The sequence below is a fragment of the Cornus florida genome, unplaced genomic scaffold (genome assembly GCF_030987335.1).
Source record: "Cornus florida cultivar Cherokee Brave unplaced genomic scaffold, ASM3098733v1 CherokeeBrave_3.0.0_Hap2_Chr01, whole genome shotgun sequence".
NCBI classification, from domain to species: Eukaryota; Viridiplantae; Streptophyta; class Magnoliopsida; order Cornales; family Cornaceae; genus Cornus; species Cornus florida.
Window position 1 is genome coordinate 84,301,991 of NW_026775571.1, and position 18,328 is coordinate 84,320,318.

The following is an 18,328-nucleotide window of genomic DNA, read 5'->3' on the forward strand; positions in this document are numbered from 1 at the left end:
ATATCCTGTGTGGTCTAATTTAATCTCTTGATTAATTCCTCCGTCTATAGATATGAAGTAGAGTTGCTGCTCCAAAATCTTCATAAAGCTCACTCGAAATAGCACTTTGCATCCACTAATATGGACATCCACATGCTATAACACCAGTATCACTGAACTATAGAACTACTATGAAGTTCTAAAATAAGCATCACTCAAATTGATGTCCTCAAGCGATCTTTCTCAATCCACCAGTCGGATAAAATATGAAAATTTGAAATTCCAAATCAATGTCGATCTTTCCCACTGACCGTCACTCCTGTTTAGTTCAACTTCTATATTTGTTATAGGAAGTGGTTAAAGATTCCTATGATATCCGATGATCAACTTTCCACCTTTGTAGCAGGTTTTACACTTAGGGCAATCATATACACGTCCATATCCGTACCTGTTCACCAAAACTGACATTTAATGTCGTGATGTACCTTCTAACCATTTGGGTGTACCAAGAAAAATTATAAATTTTCATCTCAGTCGCCCGACCATCATATCACTATTTACAGAAACTACTAACTCTCCTCCAATACCTTAAACTTCTTCTCTAGGGTCAGCTCCAATATTTAAAATTGACCTCCTGAACTACCTTGGTAATAACAAGTGTTATTATTACACCTGTTATACATTCAACTGATAACTCATCAACGAACCGAAAGATTTAAATATCTTATCGGTTGTTAAGAGCATCCATTTCCATAATTGCTTCCACCAGACGGAACTTGATATAAAGTGTGAATTACCACTTCTATCTATCTAAACCGTCTCATGATCCATTCTATTCGTATGAACTAAAATCCTACCAGTTCGAAATAGATAAGAACTAAGCTAACCTAACTTATCAGTCAACCAATATCCCATCCAGTCAGCAATTCCTCAACTAAATCCGTGGAAAATGCTCTCTCATTTCCATTTCAATATAGGGAATAGCTATAAATGATCTAGTAATCTCTGATGGTCCATCTCGACTATCTAATAAAAATTACAATGGGAGACAAAATCACTATGTCCCCCCTCCTGCCTGTCCTCCAAACGTCTGCTTCATACCGTGAAGCATCATATTTCCACTAGGATAAATAAAGAACTAAGAGTTGTGAAACTCAGTCCTTGCATCCTCTATTCAATTTGTCTGCAGAAAGTACCGTTAATCCGGTACCACCAGCTTTCGTCTGTACCCATTGTTTAAATTGAAGCATCTTCAAAAGCGAATTCTGCAACTAAATCTATCCACCACTGATCTGTGATAAACTTACCGATATTGAAAGTCAATTGGTAATTTCATTTATCAATAGTCAACTATGACTTTAACTCAACAAAAGTCAACAAACTACAACATTTCCATACATATCATGCACCTCATCTTTATATAAGTGTTTGGTCTCACCATCTTATCTTTGACACACCCTACTTCTTTAATAACAATCCAACTTCTTTGTCTAACTTCAAAAGAATATGAAATCTTTCCATCCTCTACATAAGTCATCAATTTCCTTGCAAAAGCTAGTTATTGCAAATTGTGACTAAAAAAAATAATTCCATATTATTATGGAAATGAAGAGACTTAGTTTCCTCCTCCATGTGCAACACCGGCAAATTCCTCCTAATGACACACCCTCTTAAATAAATTCTTGATTAAGAATTTTCTGATGAATATTTATTCAGTCTCCTATCCTCACTCGATGTCATTCCAATAAGTACTTAATCCAGTACTAAATCCTCCTTCCGACTTGGTAACAACTTCTGAAAATTTCAAGAAGATGTTCAGCAAATCCAGCACCTCTGATATATCATCATGGCGTTACAGTGATCTTTATTTACCACTACCTCACACATATCGAAACATTAACAACCATCAATATCATGGCGTTGTAATATAATACGAATCCATACCTAACGTAAAGTATATCAAACTAATCGTTCTAGATTGTTTGACTCGTAGTGATGGTTTAATTATCTCATCCCAAAACACACCATAATGACACATGTCCAGGTCCAATAGATTGGCTAGATTTATGTGTATCTACCAAATCCTACGACCTTATGCTCACAAATCTAGCGTAAATAGTGCTATTAGTCCATGTTATTAAAACAATAGCTAGCTGATCACATACTTGTGTCCCCAACTAAACCACATACCAAATCCCGAGTAATTAACAAAAAAAAAAAAACACGTATGATAAACACAATAGAACAAAATATACTCCTACTTAGGACATCGTTCTTTCTAGAAAAGAAAGTCTCCTTTGAAATCAACCTTACTAGATTGTTTCAAAATTTCCTTTTATAATTTCGTAAATAATCATTCAACCTCAAAACATATCCTTTAAAACATCGCTTAAAAGTACAAATGTTTGCCTAAGCAAATACCAAGGGCTTAACCCTCATCCTCCTTATATGCGGAATGTAAACTGTCTAACTTGACTTTATAAATCGAATTAGAACGTCACAACATAATACCAATGCCTTTTTGTATGTGATTTAAAAATTATGTATTTCGTTCTGATAAGAACACATCCGATCCCCAAACTCCTGAACAATACTTCTTGTATACCTCTTTTAGAGATGATAAGAAAGTTTAATTATTTGTAAATTGATCAACCCCAATTCTACTAATAACATTCGCTATACTATTAGCAATTCAGATTACCTCGCGCGATCATCCATCTTCAAGATTTAGTACCCTCTCTACTGGATGCACATAAATCTCCTCCATTAGGATCCTCTTCGGCTCCTACTCTTCGTTTGTCTCCTTTTTGAGATCAACTGAAGTCGTGTTGGCCCCGATATGCGGTGACCTATCATGCACATCTAAATCCTTCCTTGGCTTATACTTTAAAGTAGCTCCAAACGAACCTAAACATTCGATCCCTAACTCTGCCTTTTGGTAACGAAATAGATAACGTATTCCTTTACTCCTTTGGGCCTTTATCGCTTTCGCCTTGAACCCATTCTTTTCCTAGTGCCAACCATTCTATGACTATAAAATATAATTGACATCAGCTCCTCCAAACAAATCGTAAATAAAGTACAACGAATCCTAATATAAGTAGGACTTAACATTTTAGTTAATCCATTCCCTTATATAATAAATTAATCCTCCATAAGTCATTCAACTTGTTCAGCTGACTTGACTTGAATATAAGTAGGACTTAACATTTTAGTTAATCCATTCTCTTATATAAAATAGGTAGGACTTAACTAATAAGTTAATCCGTCCCTAGAATGCCACCGTCCCATACCGGTGCATTAAACCACACAATCCAATAATTGATGTAACAATTAAAGAAATACATCAAACATTCCAGAAATAACTATGATAATATGATATCAAGTTATCACATAATATGAATGACTTATTATTTATTTAATCTTCCTATATCATATGTCCTATACAAACTGAATCTTATACATGATGATATTTTATTATATCGTCAAATAAGCATTCTTCATATCCAATTCATCCTACACATTTAATCTCAATTGCTAAAGTATTTTAAAAGATTAAATCCATTCGTTTGTTTAAAACATTCAAATAGCAAGTATCGTTATGATTGAGTGTATTTAAATTTATTTAAACTCAAACCTAGTCCCTATTTAATGTTCAGGAATCTTAGGCATGTTTTTACGTTCCATCATTCCACAGATATGAAAAATACATAATTCAAACATGTAAAAATTCACACCAGAAATCAAATCAAAATCATGCATTTATCAAATCATAACACAAGAACAGATATGAACCAATTTCATAAAAACCTATACTTTAATCCAATTAAACATGCATAATTATTTAATTTTATGTGTTTAATAAATCCTGAAATTTCCTAGGCATGTACAGAAACACGAATCAAAGGGAAAGAGATAGAAGAAGAACTTGCCTTAAACTTTCGGATCGAAAGTTAAACTTCTTCTTCCTTGATCTTCTCTCTACAGGGTTTTTTTTTTCCTCTTTCCCTCTCTAACTCTCTCTTTCTAGAATATATCACGTGAATATTTCTAACCCCCTTTTACAACCTATAGCTATATATTTATAGGCTAAATAAAATAACCCTAACCCTTTTTCCAATCCAAATCAACATAAAAAAATATATATTAAAATATTAAAAAGGTAAGTAAAATAGGTTACGTATATAATTTATGTATATCTTTATTAAATAAATAAATTATACCCATCCCATTATTTATTAATGGATTATCCAATAATACTTAAGTTACCATAATATTATAAAGTAACTTAAAACATAACACGTATCAAATCTACGTATATCTTTGTTATTTAAATATAAAACATATACATCAGATTAAATATTACTACCCAAGTTACCATAAAAGTAATTAATAAATTACTTTCCTTTTTATATATGTATATAATATATATCTATATATATACATACACAACTATCCATGGGTAATAATCCATACACATCCAACCTCCTATCCAAGTAGTCCATGGGATCCAATTGGTTGGCCCATTACTACTAACCATAACCATAAAAGAAAAATAAAATAAAATAAAAAAATAAAACAAAACAAAACATTTAATTTATAATTGATCAAAACACCATTTAAGCACATAATCTAATTAAACAATTAGCACATAGACAAATACAAATAATACATAGACACATAATCAAATAATCAAGTAATACCTAATTCAATTAAACACATAATCAATTAGTCAAATAATCAATTAAATAATTAAAAATACAATTAAAACAAATAAATAAATACCGAGACTATCCTTTTAAAATTAGAGGTATTACACTTACGGACTAGATGCGTTCCAAAGGAACAATGGGTCCTTACGGACTAGTAAAAAAAGTTTGTGAAAAAAAAAAAAAAAAAAAAAAAAAAAAAAAAAAAAAAGAAGAAGAAGAGTGAAGAAAAAATCATACCGATTATTCAAGCGGAGACCGCAATCTAACAAATCTTCAGAGACTTTAGAATTGATGGCGAAACCTATAACATTGGTAGTATATACAGACAACAAAATATCTCCTATTTGTACTGAGATTTGTATAATTCAGTTCAAATAAGAAAGTAAAATACCAATCCAAAGTTGGATTTAAAAAAAAAAAAAAAAAAAAACAGAGAAAGAAAGAAAGAAAAGAAAAAGAAAAAGAAGAAGGAAAGTTGGATACTTCAAGTCGCATTTGAAAAAGGAGACAAGTCCTGTCAAACTTGGGACTCGAAGTGGGGAAAATTTGTAGACACTAAAATTTTAGTAGGCTTCGATTTTGACAAATGGACCGTTAAATATGGGCCTAATGTTTAATTAAGTTTTATAATTGGCCCAAGTTTGGTCCACTTAAATTATTTAAATAGTCCAACCCAGATGGTTAAATATAAAGGTAATTATTCCTAATAAAATATATTTGGAATAATTATTTTTAAGGATAATTATTATAATATAACCGACCCACCCAGTTATTATTTTATCCTTATTGGGAGATGACACGTGTCATCATACTATGAATCCAAGAAGTTTATAAATAGAGGCCTGGAGGAAGAAGGAGGGGGACAAAAAATTCAGAGTCCAGAACTCCAGAGAGTCCATAAATCCAGAGACTTAAAAATCCAGAAGGTCCAGAAATTGAGAGAATCAGAAATCCAGAGGACCAGAAATCTAGAGGGCAAACCTGAAGGCGAAGAACACCAAACACATCCAAAGTCGTGCCGTTCTTCACCAAATTCAACAAATCCTCTCTGAAGACGAAGAACAACAAGTACATCCAAAGACGTGCCGTTCTTCCTCAAATTCAACAAAGGACACAAATTCAGAATTCAGAAGTTCAACAACAAAGGACACAAATTCAGAATTCAAAAGTTCAGAAATTCAGACACAAATTCAGAATTTAGAAGTTCAGAAACAAAGGACACAAATTCAGAATTCAAAAGTCCAGAAATTCAGAGACTCAGAAGTCAGAGACACAAATTCAGAATCTAAACCCAAAAGCGAACAACATCAAGCATATTCAACGACGTGCCGTTCTTCATCAAATTCCACGGTGATCAACAACAAGCACGTCCAACGACGTGTTGTTCATCATCAAATTCCACGGTGATTCAAGAACAAGCTCGTGCAACCCTTGGATCCAACCAACCAAAAAAGGAGATTGAATCAGAGAATCATTCTTTTTGTAAAGAATATTATTACAGAGGATTATACTCTATCTTTATAAATTAATAAAATATTTTATTTACTACCAATTTTGTTTTTATTTACAGAATTACAAAATTTGTGTGTACAGTTTACCTACTTTAAATGAGATGTGGTAACTTGTAAAGTTGTTCTGAAGTAGTTTTATCTCCATGATTTAATCTTAATAGATGAATCTTGACGTAATATCCAACATGGACCATTAGACATTTTGTTTGTTCCCTAACAATCAAAGTTTTGAGCGAAAGTTGCAAATCATACGAAATATTGTGATCACTCTTTTAGGTTTCCAATCACTCATCTTTCGTTTAAAGGAGAAGATATTATACCACTTTTTTTATTATAAAAAAAAAAAAAAAAAACACAACATGTCTTAACTCGATTTGAATTCTCGACCTTCATATCTCCGGGCCCAATGATATGATGTTGAATTTTTGTCAAGAATTTGATGTCAAATATAAGTGATAATCAATTCTTATTGTTCAATTGTAGGATGTACCAGAGATTTGGTAAGAGATACCTATATATAATTTAATTCATGAACACTCAAGTGAGATGGTAGAAAGTGATATCTGAATTATAGTCTTTAATAGAAATCAGCTAAATATCGAGTGTAACAACCAAAAGGATGTGATTTGATGGCATTTAAAGTATATGATTTGAAATCTTTCTAAAAATGTTGTGGAAAAAAGAAAAATATTAAGCAACTTTGATATTCTCCAGCTGATAAGTTGTACGCGGAGATATCTTCACTAATCATACTTTTAGCAGATTTTAGTTCTTTAACAGTGATTTTTTAGCCGCTAAGAATCTGATGTTCACACATGCATATATATGTCAATGATCAACTGGATTAATTCCTAAAAGCTTTTTAGAGGAGCTCCCACGCAGGCCGGCCCTGGAGATTTGGGCTCATTTTGACGACCCAACTGCTTTATTGTGGATTGGTCACGATCCTGTTAGCGAGCGCGGGCCTGCCTATATTTTTTTTCATTTTTTAATTTTGGCCCAAGTTATTGTTTAGCCTAAATTTTGATTTTTAAAGACATGTTTGGCTGAAATAATACCCAAAAATCAAGTTTTTGGGTTCTTTTGGTCTCTTTTTATTTCTTCAAAATAATTGAACCAAAGAGCTGTTAAGGCACTGTTTGACTGACATAAACAATGCCTTAAAGGCTTTTTTGGGCCAAAAAAGTGGATTTTTTTTTTGCAGAAAAGTGTTTTTTGAAAAAAACCTTACTTTTTAACATATTCCTACTGACATCATATGGTATTGTATTGTTTTGATTTTTATAATTCATAATAAATATTATATTGTTTAAAATTTTTGTATGATATAGCTATTAAAAATATAGCAGTGAAAAAAGTTAAAAAATAAAATTTATCAAAAATTTAAAAAATATTAATATTTTTTTAGAGCGAAAATGCACCATTGGAGTACATGCGATAACTAAAATTTGAAAACTCTAAAATACTGACGTGGCTATGGAAAAATTCTGATGTGACTATTAAAAAATGCTAATATGATAAATTTGGAAAATCTAATTCTAAAGAGCCCACTGAAAATGGTCTAAATTACAAAAAGAGAAAAGTACGTGCGGTCCATTAATTAGAATGACAAGAGAAAAAGTGTGGGGGGTTCCATTACCTTACAATCAGTTGTCACAATTATTGGGAAACGTGCTAGTTTTAAAAACTTTTCGAGAGATTTTCATTCACAGATCTTGATTAATCACATGGAGACAAGTTTTATGCAAAAATAAAATATGATTTATCATTCAATTAACCGATTGAATACTTACATCAAAGGTTTAAGTAAACCTTTAAATCTTTCCTCTAAAGTGAATGTTCTCACTTATTTTAGATTCCTTAGCAAGATGCCTTCTCCTTCTATCTTCATCTTTTTAGTAATTGTTTTGTCTTTAGGAATCACTCATAAGCCTCCATGAATGACCTTGGAAAACTAGGCTTGTAGGAGCCTCCATTAGATGAGAACACTAATCCTAATTTTCTAAAGAAAGAAAATATATTCCTTTTTTTTTCTTCCAAAAATCAATCACCCCTAAAATATAAAGATAAAAAAAAAAAAAAAAAAGGAAATAATAAATCATTCTCGATCTCTAATTCACATGTCTCAAATCTAATAGGATTCCAATATCAAGTTGGGCTATGAGTGAGAATCCTTTGGGCTTATTATTTTTATTGGTTACAATGAATCAATAATTGGCCCGATCCATGGACCCAATTCAATTAATTCATAAATTAATTTCTACTCCACTAAAAGAAATTAATTGAACTCCAATTAAATAATAAAGAACCTCGTTAATATTGCACTTTGACCCCTTTATGCATAATTAGTTATCGGATAAATAAAGCCATCAATCCGATTACTTAATTAATATATTTATTTTAGTACCATTGATTATTTCTGGTTCGATCACAATAAAATATTTGTTTGACAAAAAATAATAATTTAAATAAATAAATATATAATAAATCATTTTGTCTAAAAAATACACAAAGGCCTTCGAATTTACTTTATGATCAACCATAATCAATACAAAATAAATACAAGTAGTAATGATACAAATATCGAAAATATACCCTCTAACTATTAATTACATAACTATCCAAAGTGTCGGTATAAGGATTTCAAAGAATCTGCCGAACAAATCAAAGTAATTATTAATTAATAAAAGAGTTTATATTTTTCTCATACTTAAGAGTCAAATGCCATGACGGTGATAGGGAACAATTGCATACGACGGCTCTCGCAATATATCTCAACCTAATGCGGATCCAGTTCAAATCTTAATTAATTATGAGTCCATCCATAATTACCGACTATAAACAATTTATGATTACTATTTATATTCATATATTGATTGCCATCACATACATATATAAATATCTCTTGTAATTAAGTGGATACTATCAATTCTATAATGAATCGAAACATAATATATTAAATTCACCAATTGTATAAATCATAAATATTTCAGATATGTCAGGAACATATGTCATTATAACCCAAATAAAAATTTGTTATGCCGGGCAAATGAATCCCAACAACAAATATCATTGATTACAATCTTTTTCTAATTAGAAGATGCGCTTGATTTAACAACAACAAACTTTAGAAGCTCAAATAAATGTAGAAGAATTTTCAAGGAAATGGGACCTCCCTAGTGATGCGGTAGCTGAATCAGCATGACAACCGTTTGCTAACGGTCAAATTTCAAATGAGACACGTGGATCAGCTATTGGGCTGATATATGGTTTTACCTAATGTGAGTGGAATCTCTTTTTACCTAATGGTTTTTTCGTTATTGCATCTAACGAAAAACTGAATATTGTTGAGGATTGAATGATGCTCTTTGCGAGTTGAAAACAACTCGACAATGAATGATGAGAGCATATTTTATTCCAAAATTATATTTGTTAGTACTTTATTATATTAAATTTTGTTTTAATTAATGAATGGGTTTCTAATATCTTTTAAGATTTTTGGTAATTTTCACAACATAAGAGGTTATGTAGATCATTTTAAGCAAATAAAATTTCAAAGACCAATTGAGGAGAAGAGTTCCAGTGTATCCAAGGGGTGTCATCACACATGGAGAATTCTGAAAGATTTGTATAAGATTGTTCACCAAGCAAAGTTCATTCTGCGAATTTATTTTGAAGATATGAAATTTTCATATTCAGATTTGGAAAGAAAAATCTAGACCATTCTCAGTAATTTAAACTCAGCTAGTATAGAAAGAAGACTTAAAGTATGTTTAAACTTATTAGCCAGCTCACGTGGTTCCACACATACATATAAATAATCAACCACATACCCAACAGTCATAAAATCTGTCCCGATAAAGTGAATCTAAACCTATTAACCAGCTCACGTGATTTCACACATGCATATAAAATATTGATTACTATCATTAACAACTATGGCAACACATTCATACGGCATAATATAATAATGGCCGTAATTAACAGTCAACACATCATTGTCCACGAAATGCACACAGCATAAATATAATAATGATTAATATCATTAACAACTTCTAAGCTATTTAAATTCCAAATAAAGTCCGTTATATTTTGATAATAACTAAGACATGATTAATATCATCAAAAAATTTATAAATTTACCAACACAGTTCACCATATAATCCGGATACTCATTATGATTAAAATCATGTAATATATATTCCACTAGCATTAATGATTACTATCATTATCAACTTAAACAATTGAATATAATAATCTACAGTGTATACTGGACAATCATTACGATTAAAATCATGTAATCTAATAAACCAACATTAATAATTAAAAACGGTAAATAAAATAATACTACATTTATTATTTAATAATAATCATTAATTAAATTAAGTCCGCTTAAGAGCCGTCGATAGTGGAAACACCATACATTTAATTTTTACTTACTAATTCTATCATAGTAATACCGATTACTAGGTCCATTAAAGTCATACCAACACATCTATTAATAATACAAGAGGTGTTAAGTTCTATGGAAATGTTTTTCCATAAATAATCTATCTCGGTTTAAATAATTTCACGGCCCTATCACACTAAAACAAAAATATCTCCTAGTAGAATAGGAATCTGAAAATAAAATTTATACCATTAAAAACCTAACGAAAAATTCTTAAATTTCAACTCAAGAATGACCCAATTTGGTGTTAAAATGACTAAGTTATGACCGTTTCAATTTCTTGTCACAAAACAGGCAAAATAATAGGTTGAGCTCAAATGCTACTGTGAGCGTGTCCACGCCAGATTATCTCACTTAAGCTCTGTGCACCATTATTCTCCTGTTGAACAGACTAAGTCAACGGTTTAGATGCACCCACGGACCAGATCTCCATGTGCCAAGAAGCACTGGATCGGATGCCCTTTCATCAATTAAATCTAACAACCAGATTCGTGTGTGCACCCTATTTCTATGAACCGCATCATACTAAATCATCTTACCTTCATCATATTAAGTCAACGTCCTAGATCTGCGTATGTAACAATTCTTCATACACCGTACCACACCGGATTACAGTACTTAATTTAAATTCCGTAAATTATAAAAGAAATTCTAAAAGTATCCAGAAAAATTCCAAAAACTTATAATTAATATTTTGGGCCATAATTACTAAATTGGCCCATAATTAATATATATAATGATCTAACCAATCATTCAATAAAAATAATCATGTATAACAACATTAAATCTATTTTTAAAATTTCAGATAAATAAAATTTAGTTTATCACAACATAACATATATACACACACACACACACACACACCCCATAATAAATTACATAATTTGTACGGATTACACATACACATATAATCCGATTAATACATTATCTTATTCCACAAGATAAAATATTATTATAATTTTACCATAACAATACATACAATATTATATTATGATAACAACACATATATATATGCACATGATTAAATTGATAATTTTACAAAGAATAAACCTATTCAAAGAATTCGATTAACAAATTATTTTAATCAACAAAATATAATTTTGATAATCAATGTGATAGATTTATAAATTCAAAAAGGTAAAGTTGAGTATAAACTTGCCTAACGAATTTGAAATAAATCCAAAATACCACATAATCGGTAAAATCGTTCCTCCGTGTACCAAAGCTCCTTCCTCTCTCTCTCTCTCTCTCTTGCCAAACCAATTCTCTGCTTCTTAATTAATAACCTCACGAAGACTTCTAACATCTCACTTACATCAAGTTATGAACCTACAAATAACAAAACCAATAGTGGATCCCGTCACTTTCATTCTCCCTTATCATTTCATTAACAAACAAATAATACAAATTTAATTCAAACATACCCACGTGAATAAAATCAAAGTCCAAAGAAATGGTCAAAAAAATTTAACTATTGAGCTCCAAGCCAAATCATTACAATTACAATCACCAAATTTCCTTTTTCTTTCTTTCTTTCGGCCCACCTGCCCATTCACCTCATTCTTTCTACTTGTATCATTTTTCTTCTTCGGATCCAATTGACCAAAAACGTATATATAAATATAATATATAATCTCTCTCTCTCTCTCTCTCTCTCTCTAATATAAACTCTCCCTCTCTCGAATCCTTTCACTCCTAATACATATAAAACTAAAGTAATGATAAAGGAATCGAAAAAAAATCACCGAATTAATATCGAATTTGACGTGGTTGACAATTCTTATTACGTAATTCTTATCACGTGTTAAATAATTATTTTTAAGAATTATTTAAGTAAATGAGATGAACAAAAACGTATCAAATTCGATACTTATTTGGGGTTAATTCATCTATCTCCCTATCAATATCCATAAAACTAATATTCTAACACACTTTCTCTCTCCTTATAATAACTTCACTCATTCAGACCAATAAGACATAAATAACTAATAAGATACTGACCATGCACAATCACAATCCACAAAATAAAGGTTCAAAATAAAAATCAAATAACATTAATTAATTTAAATGCACTTAGGTAATTAAATAACATTAAATAATTAAATGCAAGCAAATAACATTAAATAGTGCACATAAATAAAAAATTAAAAATAAAAATTAATTTAATCTCATTTAAATTAAATAAACAAATTCATTTAATAATTTATTTAAAATTACGGAGTATTACATGATCCGAACCCATTTAAGGTTAACCTAAACTCATTTATTTCGTGTTGTATTGACGAATCGTGTTGTAATTTACCACCCCTACGAGGGCTGCCTTCCACTATACACCATCATACTATTGCCATCTCCATTGCCTTCCACCACCATCATCTACACCATGGATGTCTTCCTCCACTAACATTGGCTTTCATCAGCACCACTATCGTCTTCCACCACATACCCCTACCACCGCCGCCTTCCACCATTGCCGCCGCCGCCGCCTTTCACCATTGCTACCACCGCCGCCTTCCATCTTCACCGCCATCTACCATAGCCATCATTTCTTTTAAAAAAATTATACGGAATAGAAGAATATTATTCTTTTAATGTAATTTATTTATGAGTAACAGAGGTGTTTTGGAGAATTCAATTTGAAAATTATTTTTTTCTAAATTTTAAATTAATCCAACCAAACAATATAATAGTTTTTCTATTCTTACGCATTTAAAATTTGCTACCAAACAATAGAATGACAATGAACGTTCGATTCCATTTTCATTCTTATTTTATTTTCACTTTCATTCCATTTTATTCATGCATATATACCAGACGTAACTTGAAAAAAGGGTTGATACTAAATGATTAATGAAAAAAATATGTCTATTTTTAAAAAAAAATAGACATATATAATCAAGGTGCTAAGGTCGCTCGTCTCTTATTAATTTGATTATAATGTCGCATAGTATTCACCTAGAGCTAGCCTCTCATCATATATATATATATATATATATATATATATATAATATGTTAACAATACTACTCAAAACTATTTCTAACTTTTTAGATAAAAAAACTAAAAAGGTTATGAAAAATAATGAAAATACCATAATATTATATATATATATATAATGTCGCATAGTATTCACCAAGAGCTAGCCTCTCATCATCATCATATATATATATATACATATATATATATATATATATATATATATATATATATAACTTTTTAGATAAAAAAACTAAAAAGGTTATGAAAAAAGGTTATTAAAAATAATGAAAATATATATATATATATATATATATATATATATATATAACTTTTTAGATAAAAAAAACTAAAAAGGTTATGAAAAAAGGTTATTAAAAATAATGAAAATACCATAATATTATATATATATATATATATATATATATATATATATATAATATTATGGTATTTTCATTATTTTTAATAACCTTTTTTCATAACCTTTTTAGTTTTTTTATCTAAAAAGTTAGAAATAGTTTTGAGTATTATTGTTAATATATGATTTATATTTACATTTCTTAAACGCGCGTATATATATATATATATATAATATTATGGTATTTTCATTATTTTTAATAACCTTTTTTCATAACCTTTTTAGTTTTTTTATCTAAAAAGTTAGAAATAGTTTTGAGTATTATTGTTAATATATGATTTATATTTACATTTCTTAAACGCGCGTATTACGTGGACCATAGGATCGGGAAGGAATTGATAAAATTGTTAAATATATATATATATAATATTATGGTATTTTCATTATTTTTAATAACCTTTTTTCATAACCTTTTTAGTTTTTTTATCTAAAAAGTTAGAAATAGTTTTGAGTATTATTGTTAATATATGATTTATATTTACATTTCTTAAACGCGCGTATTACGTGGACCATAGGATCGGGAAGGAATTGATACAATTGTTAAGTACTCCGTATTCCTTTCCGATAATTTACGAAACCCGTAGGTCACTTGAGAGAATTTCAAAGTCGTCTCTCCCAAAATTTATTCTACAAAATTCAAATATAAGATAATCGTTAAGTCCAAAATGGAGGTTGCCTATTGACTAAAGATGCACATGATTTGAAAAACAGAACCAAAAAAGTGTTTCCTAATTAATAACTAATTTATTAGAGAGTAAAAAGAGTTGGCGGACTCAATATGGAAGTCTTTGGTGGGCATGCAAGTAGTAGTATTATTAATTATGTGGCCCATCTCCATTACCTTACAATCTGCTTGTAGCTTCTCTCCAATGATTTCGTGAATAAACTTATAAAAGACAATCTCTCTGTTCTCTTTATCATTGCTTATCTTCTTCATGAACACCATGGCTAACCCTACTACTTTTCTTAGTATTGTTGTTTTAATGGTAGTGTGGTTGTGGGGGAGTGATAATCGTATGATAAAACTCACCTCTGCCAATTCTTGCATTGAGAGGGAGAGGAATGCACTTCTCACCTTCAAATATGGTCTCAATGATTCTTCCGGAAGACTTTCTTCTTGGAAGGGTGACGATTGCTGCCGATGGAGTGGCGTCCGATGCAACAACATAACGGGACATGTAGTCAAGCTCCACCTCAGACACCCATTTCCAAATCCATCCTTCAAGGCTTATGATTCAATGAACTATGATGAACAAAACGCCTATGTATCAGATTACCGAAGGTCGTGTTTGGGAGGTAAGGTAAGTTCTTCATTGCTTCACTTGAAATATTTGAATTCTTTGGACCTGAGCTCAAATAATTTTGAAGGAATTCAAATTCCTAAATTCTTGGGTATGCTTGAAAACTTGAGATATCTCGATCTCTCTTCTTCATTCTTTGGCGGAGAGATTCCACCTCATCTCGGAAATCTATCCAACCTGAATTCACTTCATCTCGGTACTGATTCAATATCGTTCGTCTTAACTGACCCCACAACGAACATAGTTGAGCTTCAAACAGCCAATTTGGAATGGCTCTCCCGTCTCACGTCTTTGAAATACCTCAACATTGAAAGCGTGGCTATCAATGACACTAATTGGGTGCGATCAATTAATATGCTTCCTAACCTTGTGGAGTTACACTTGCCTTATTGTCGTCTACCGAACCTTCCACTCTCATTCTCGTTCGTTAACTCTACTCTGCTTTCGGTCCTTGATATCTCTGGTCTTCGGTTTAGATCTGATCTTGGGTTTAACTCCTTAATACCAAATTGGTTGTTCAATCTCACAAGCCTCACTGAAATTTATCTCCAAGGTAATCGATTCGGTGGATCCATTCCGAGTCAATTCGTGAAGTTGAAGTCTTTGGAATCCCTTGATTTGTCTTCTAATGAATTTCAAGGTCAACTGCCACCGATATTTTTGGGAAATCTTTGCAAGCTTAAAATTCTAGACCTTTCTCGAAACAATTTCAGCGGTGAGGTGGTTGAGTTTTTTGGTGGATTCTTGGGCTGTCCAACCAATAGTCTTGTGTCACTAAATTTGGAGTACAACTCTTTCGAAGGTGAAGTACCCAATTCAATAGGAGTACTTCACAACCTTCAACATCTCCGCCTCTTCAATAACTCTTTCTCGGGTTCAATGCCGAAATCGATTGGAAATTTGTCGTCTTTGCAAGAATTGGACCTCTCATTCAACAGGATGAATGGAACCATTCCGGAGAGTTTTGGACAACTCTCAAAACTCATACACCTAAATCTCGATGAAAATTCATGGGAAGGTGTTATAACAGAAACCCATTTGATGAATCTCAAGAGTTTAAGACATTTAACAATTTTTAGAACAGGGAGAGTCAGGCCGTTGGTTTTCAATGTGACATACGCATGGCTACCCCCTTTCAAGCTCAAGTATCTCAAACTAGATAATTATTGCCTAGTGGGCCCAAGGTTTTCAATGTGGCTTCAAGTTCAAAGTGAACTCACTTATGTGTCCCTTGGAAATGTTGGAATTGCAGACACCATACCCGAGGAATGGTTTTCGAAGATATCTTATGGACTCACCTATTTGGATCTGTCTAACAACCAGATCAAAGGGAAGCTCCCATACCATTTAGAATCTCCAAAATTGTGGTGGATTGACTTGAGCAATAACAGTTTTCATGGTTATCTCCCATTATGGTCCACCAATGAATTGGAGTACTGTTTTCTTCACAACAACTTATTTTCAGGGCCAATTCCATCAAATATTGGTGACTTGATGCCGCAACTAGGTTTTTTGTCTATACATGAGAATCATCTCAATGGTACAATTCCATCATCAATATGTACATTAGGAAATTTGCAATATCTTTACCTACGGACCAATCAACTATTTGGAGAGCTCCCTCAGTGTTGGAACAAATTGCAAAAGTTAATTTCCTTAGATGTGTCCAACAATAGTCTTTCAGGTAAAATTCCGAACTCAATTGGTTCCCTAAGTTCTCTTGTTATATTATTGTTGAGTAGCAACAATCTAGATGGGGAAATTCCTCCATCCTTGTGGAACTGCACAATGATGACGACCGTTGATCTTGGAGGAAATAATTTGTCAGGAAAATTACCATCATGGATAGGAGGAAATGGCATTGCATTAAAAATTCTACGGCTGCGATCTAATTCATTCATTGGGAACATTCCTCACCAATGGTGCAATCTAAAAGAACTTCACGTCCTAGATCTTGCACACAACAATCTTTCGGGGGTCATTCCCAGTTGCTTGAAAAATTTAACAGCTCTAGTTTATGGTAGCAACAGTCCGGCAAACTTCACCAATGAGGAGCAAATAATTGTGGTGGCCAAAGGACGTGAACTCAAATACAGTTGGACTATTCAATTCGTAAATAGTATTGATCTTTCAGCGAATAAGCTAGTTGGTGAAATTCCTGAAGAGATCACAAGCCTCATTGCACTAAATACCTTAAATTTTTCAATGAATCGTCTTTTTGGACACATTCCAGATAACATTGGAAATTTGCGATGGTTGGAAACTTTAGATGTTTCAAGCAACAATTTCTCGGGACCGATTCCCCAAAGTTTGTCGTCATTAACATCTTTGGCTCATTTGAACTTCTCTCACAACAATTTGGTAGGAAAAATACCTTCTGGATATCAGCTGCAAACACTCGACGATCCATCCATTTATGAAGGTAACCCTTTACTTTGTGGACTCCCTCTTCGAACCAAGTGCCAAGGTGATGATGCATCTAATGCTCTTCCCGCCGGCAATGATGATGATGACGAAAATGAAGTTGAAATGGTATGGTTCTATGGAAGCATGGGACTTGGATTTGTGGTGGGATTTTGGGTTTTTTTTGGTACCTTATTGATAAAGAAGTCGTGGAGGCATGCTTATATTCAATTCTTGGAGAACATGATCGAAAGGATAGCTCTTATGATTGAATTGAGTGTGGCTCGTTTGCAAAGAAGATGGGATCAGTGAAAAATTAATCTTGTTGATGATCGAGGTGGTCTGTAATCTGGAGTATTTGTTTCAAGACAATTATGGTAACTCAGGGTGTATCAATGAAAAAGCATGTGTGTTTAGGCACAGGCAAGTTCCAAGCTATGTGATATATTTGTTATGTTCTTGTTTTTTTCTTCTCTCTCTTTTTCTATTATGGAGATGGTGTGTAAGCATGTGTGCAATGATATATTATGATGTATAATTCCAATACATTACAATTTCCATTATTGCCAACCCACCCTCA

The 18,328-nt window shown here is 31.8% G+C and overlaps 1 protein-coding gene across 1 annotated transcript; it reads left to right on the plus strand.

Moving 5' to 3' along the window:
- The first annotated feature begins 14,988 nt into the window (after nt 1–14,988).
- Nucleotides 14,989–18,060, plus strand: LOC132276511 (receptor-like protein EIX2). The gene has a single exon (XM_059777968.1). The coding sequence runs from the start codon at nt 14,989–14,991 to the stop codon at nt 18,058–18,060; it is 3,072 nt and encodes a 1,023-aa protein (XP_059633951.1).
- Nucleotides 18,061–18,328: the final 268 nt, after the last annotated feature.

Coding starts and splice junctions, on each gene's coding strand:
- LOC132276511 (XM_059777968.1), top strand. CDS start 14,989: ATGGCTAACCCTACTACTTTTCTTAGTATTGTTGTTTTAATGGTAGTG.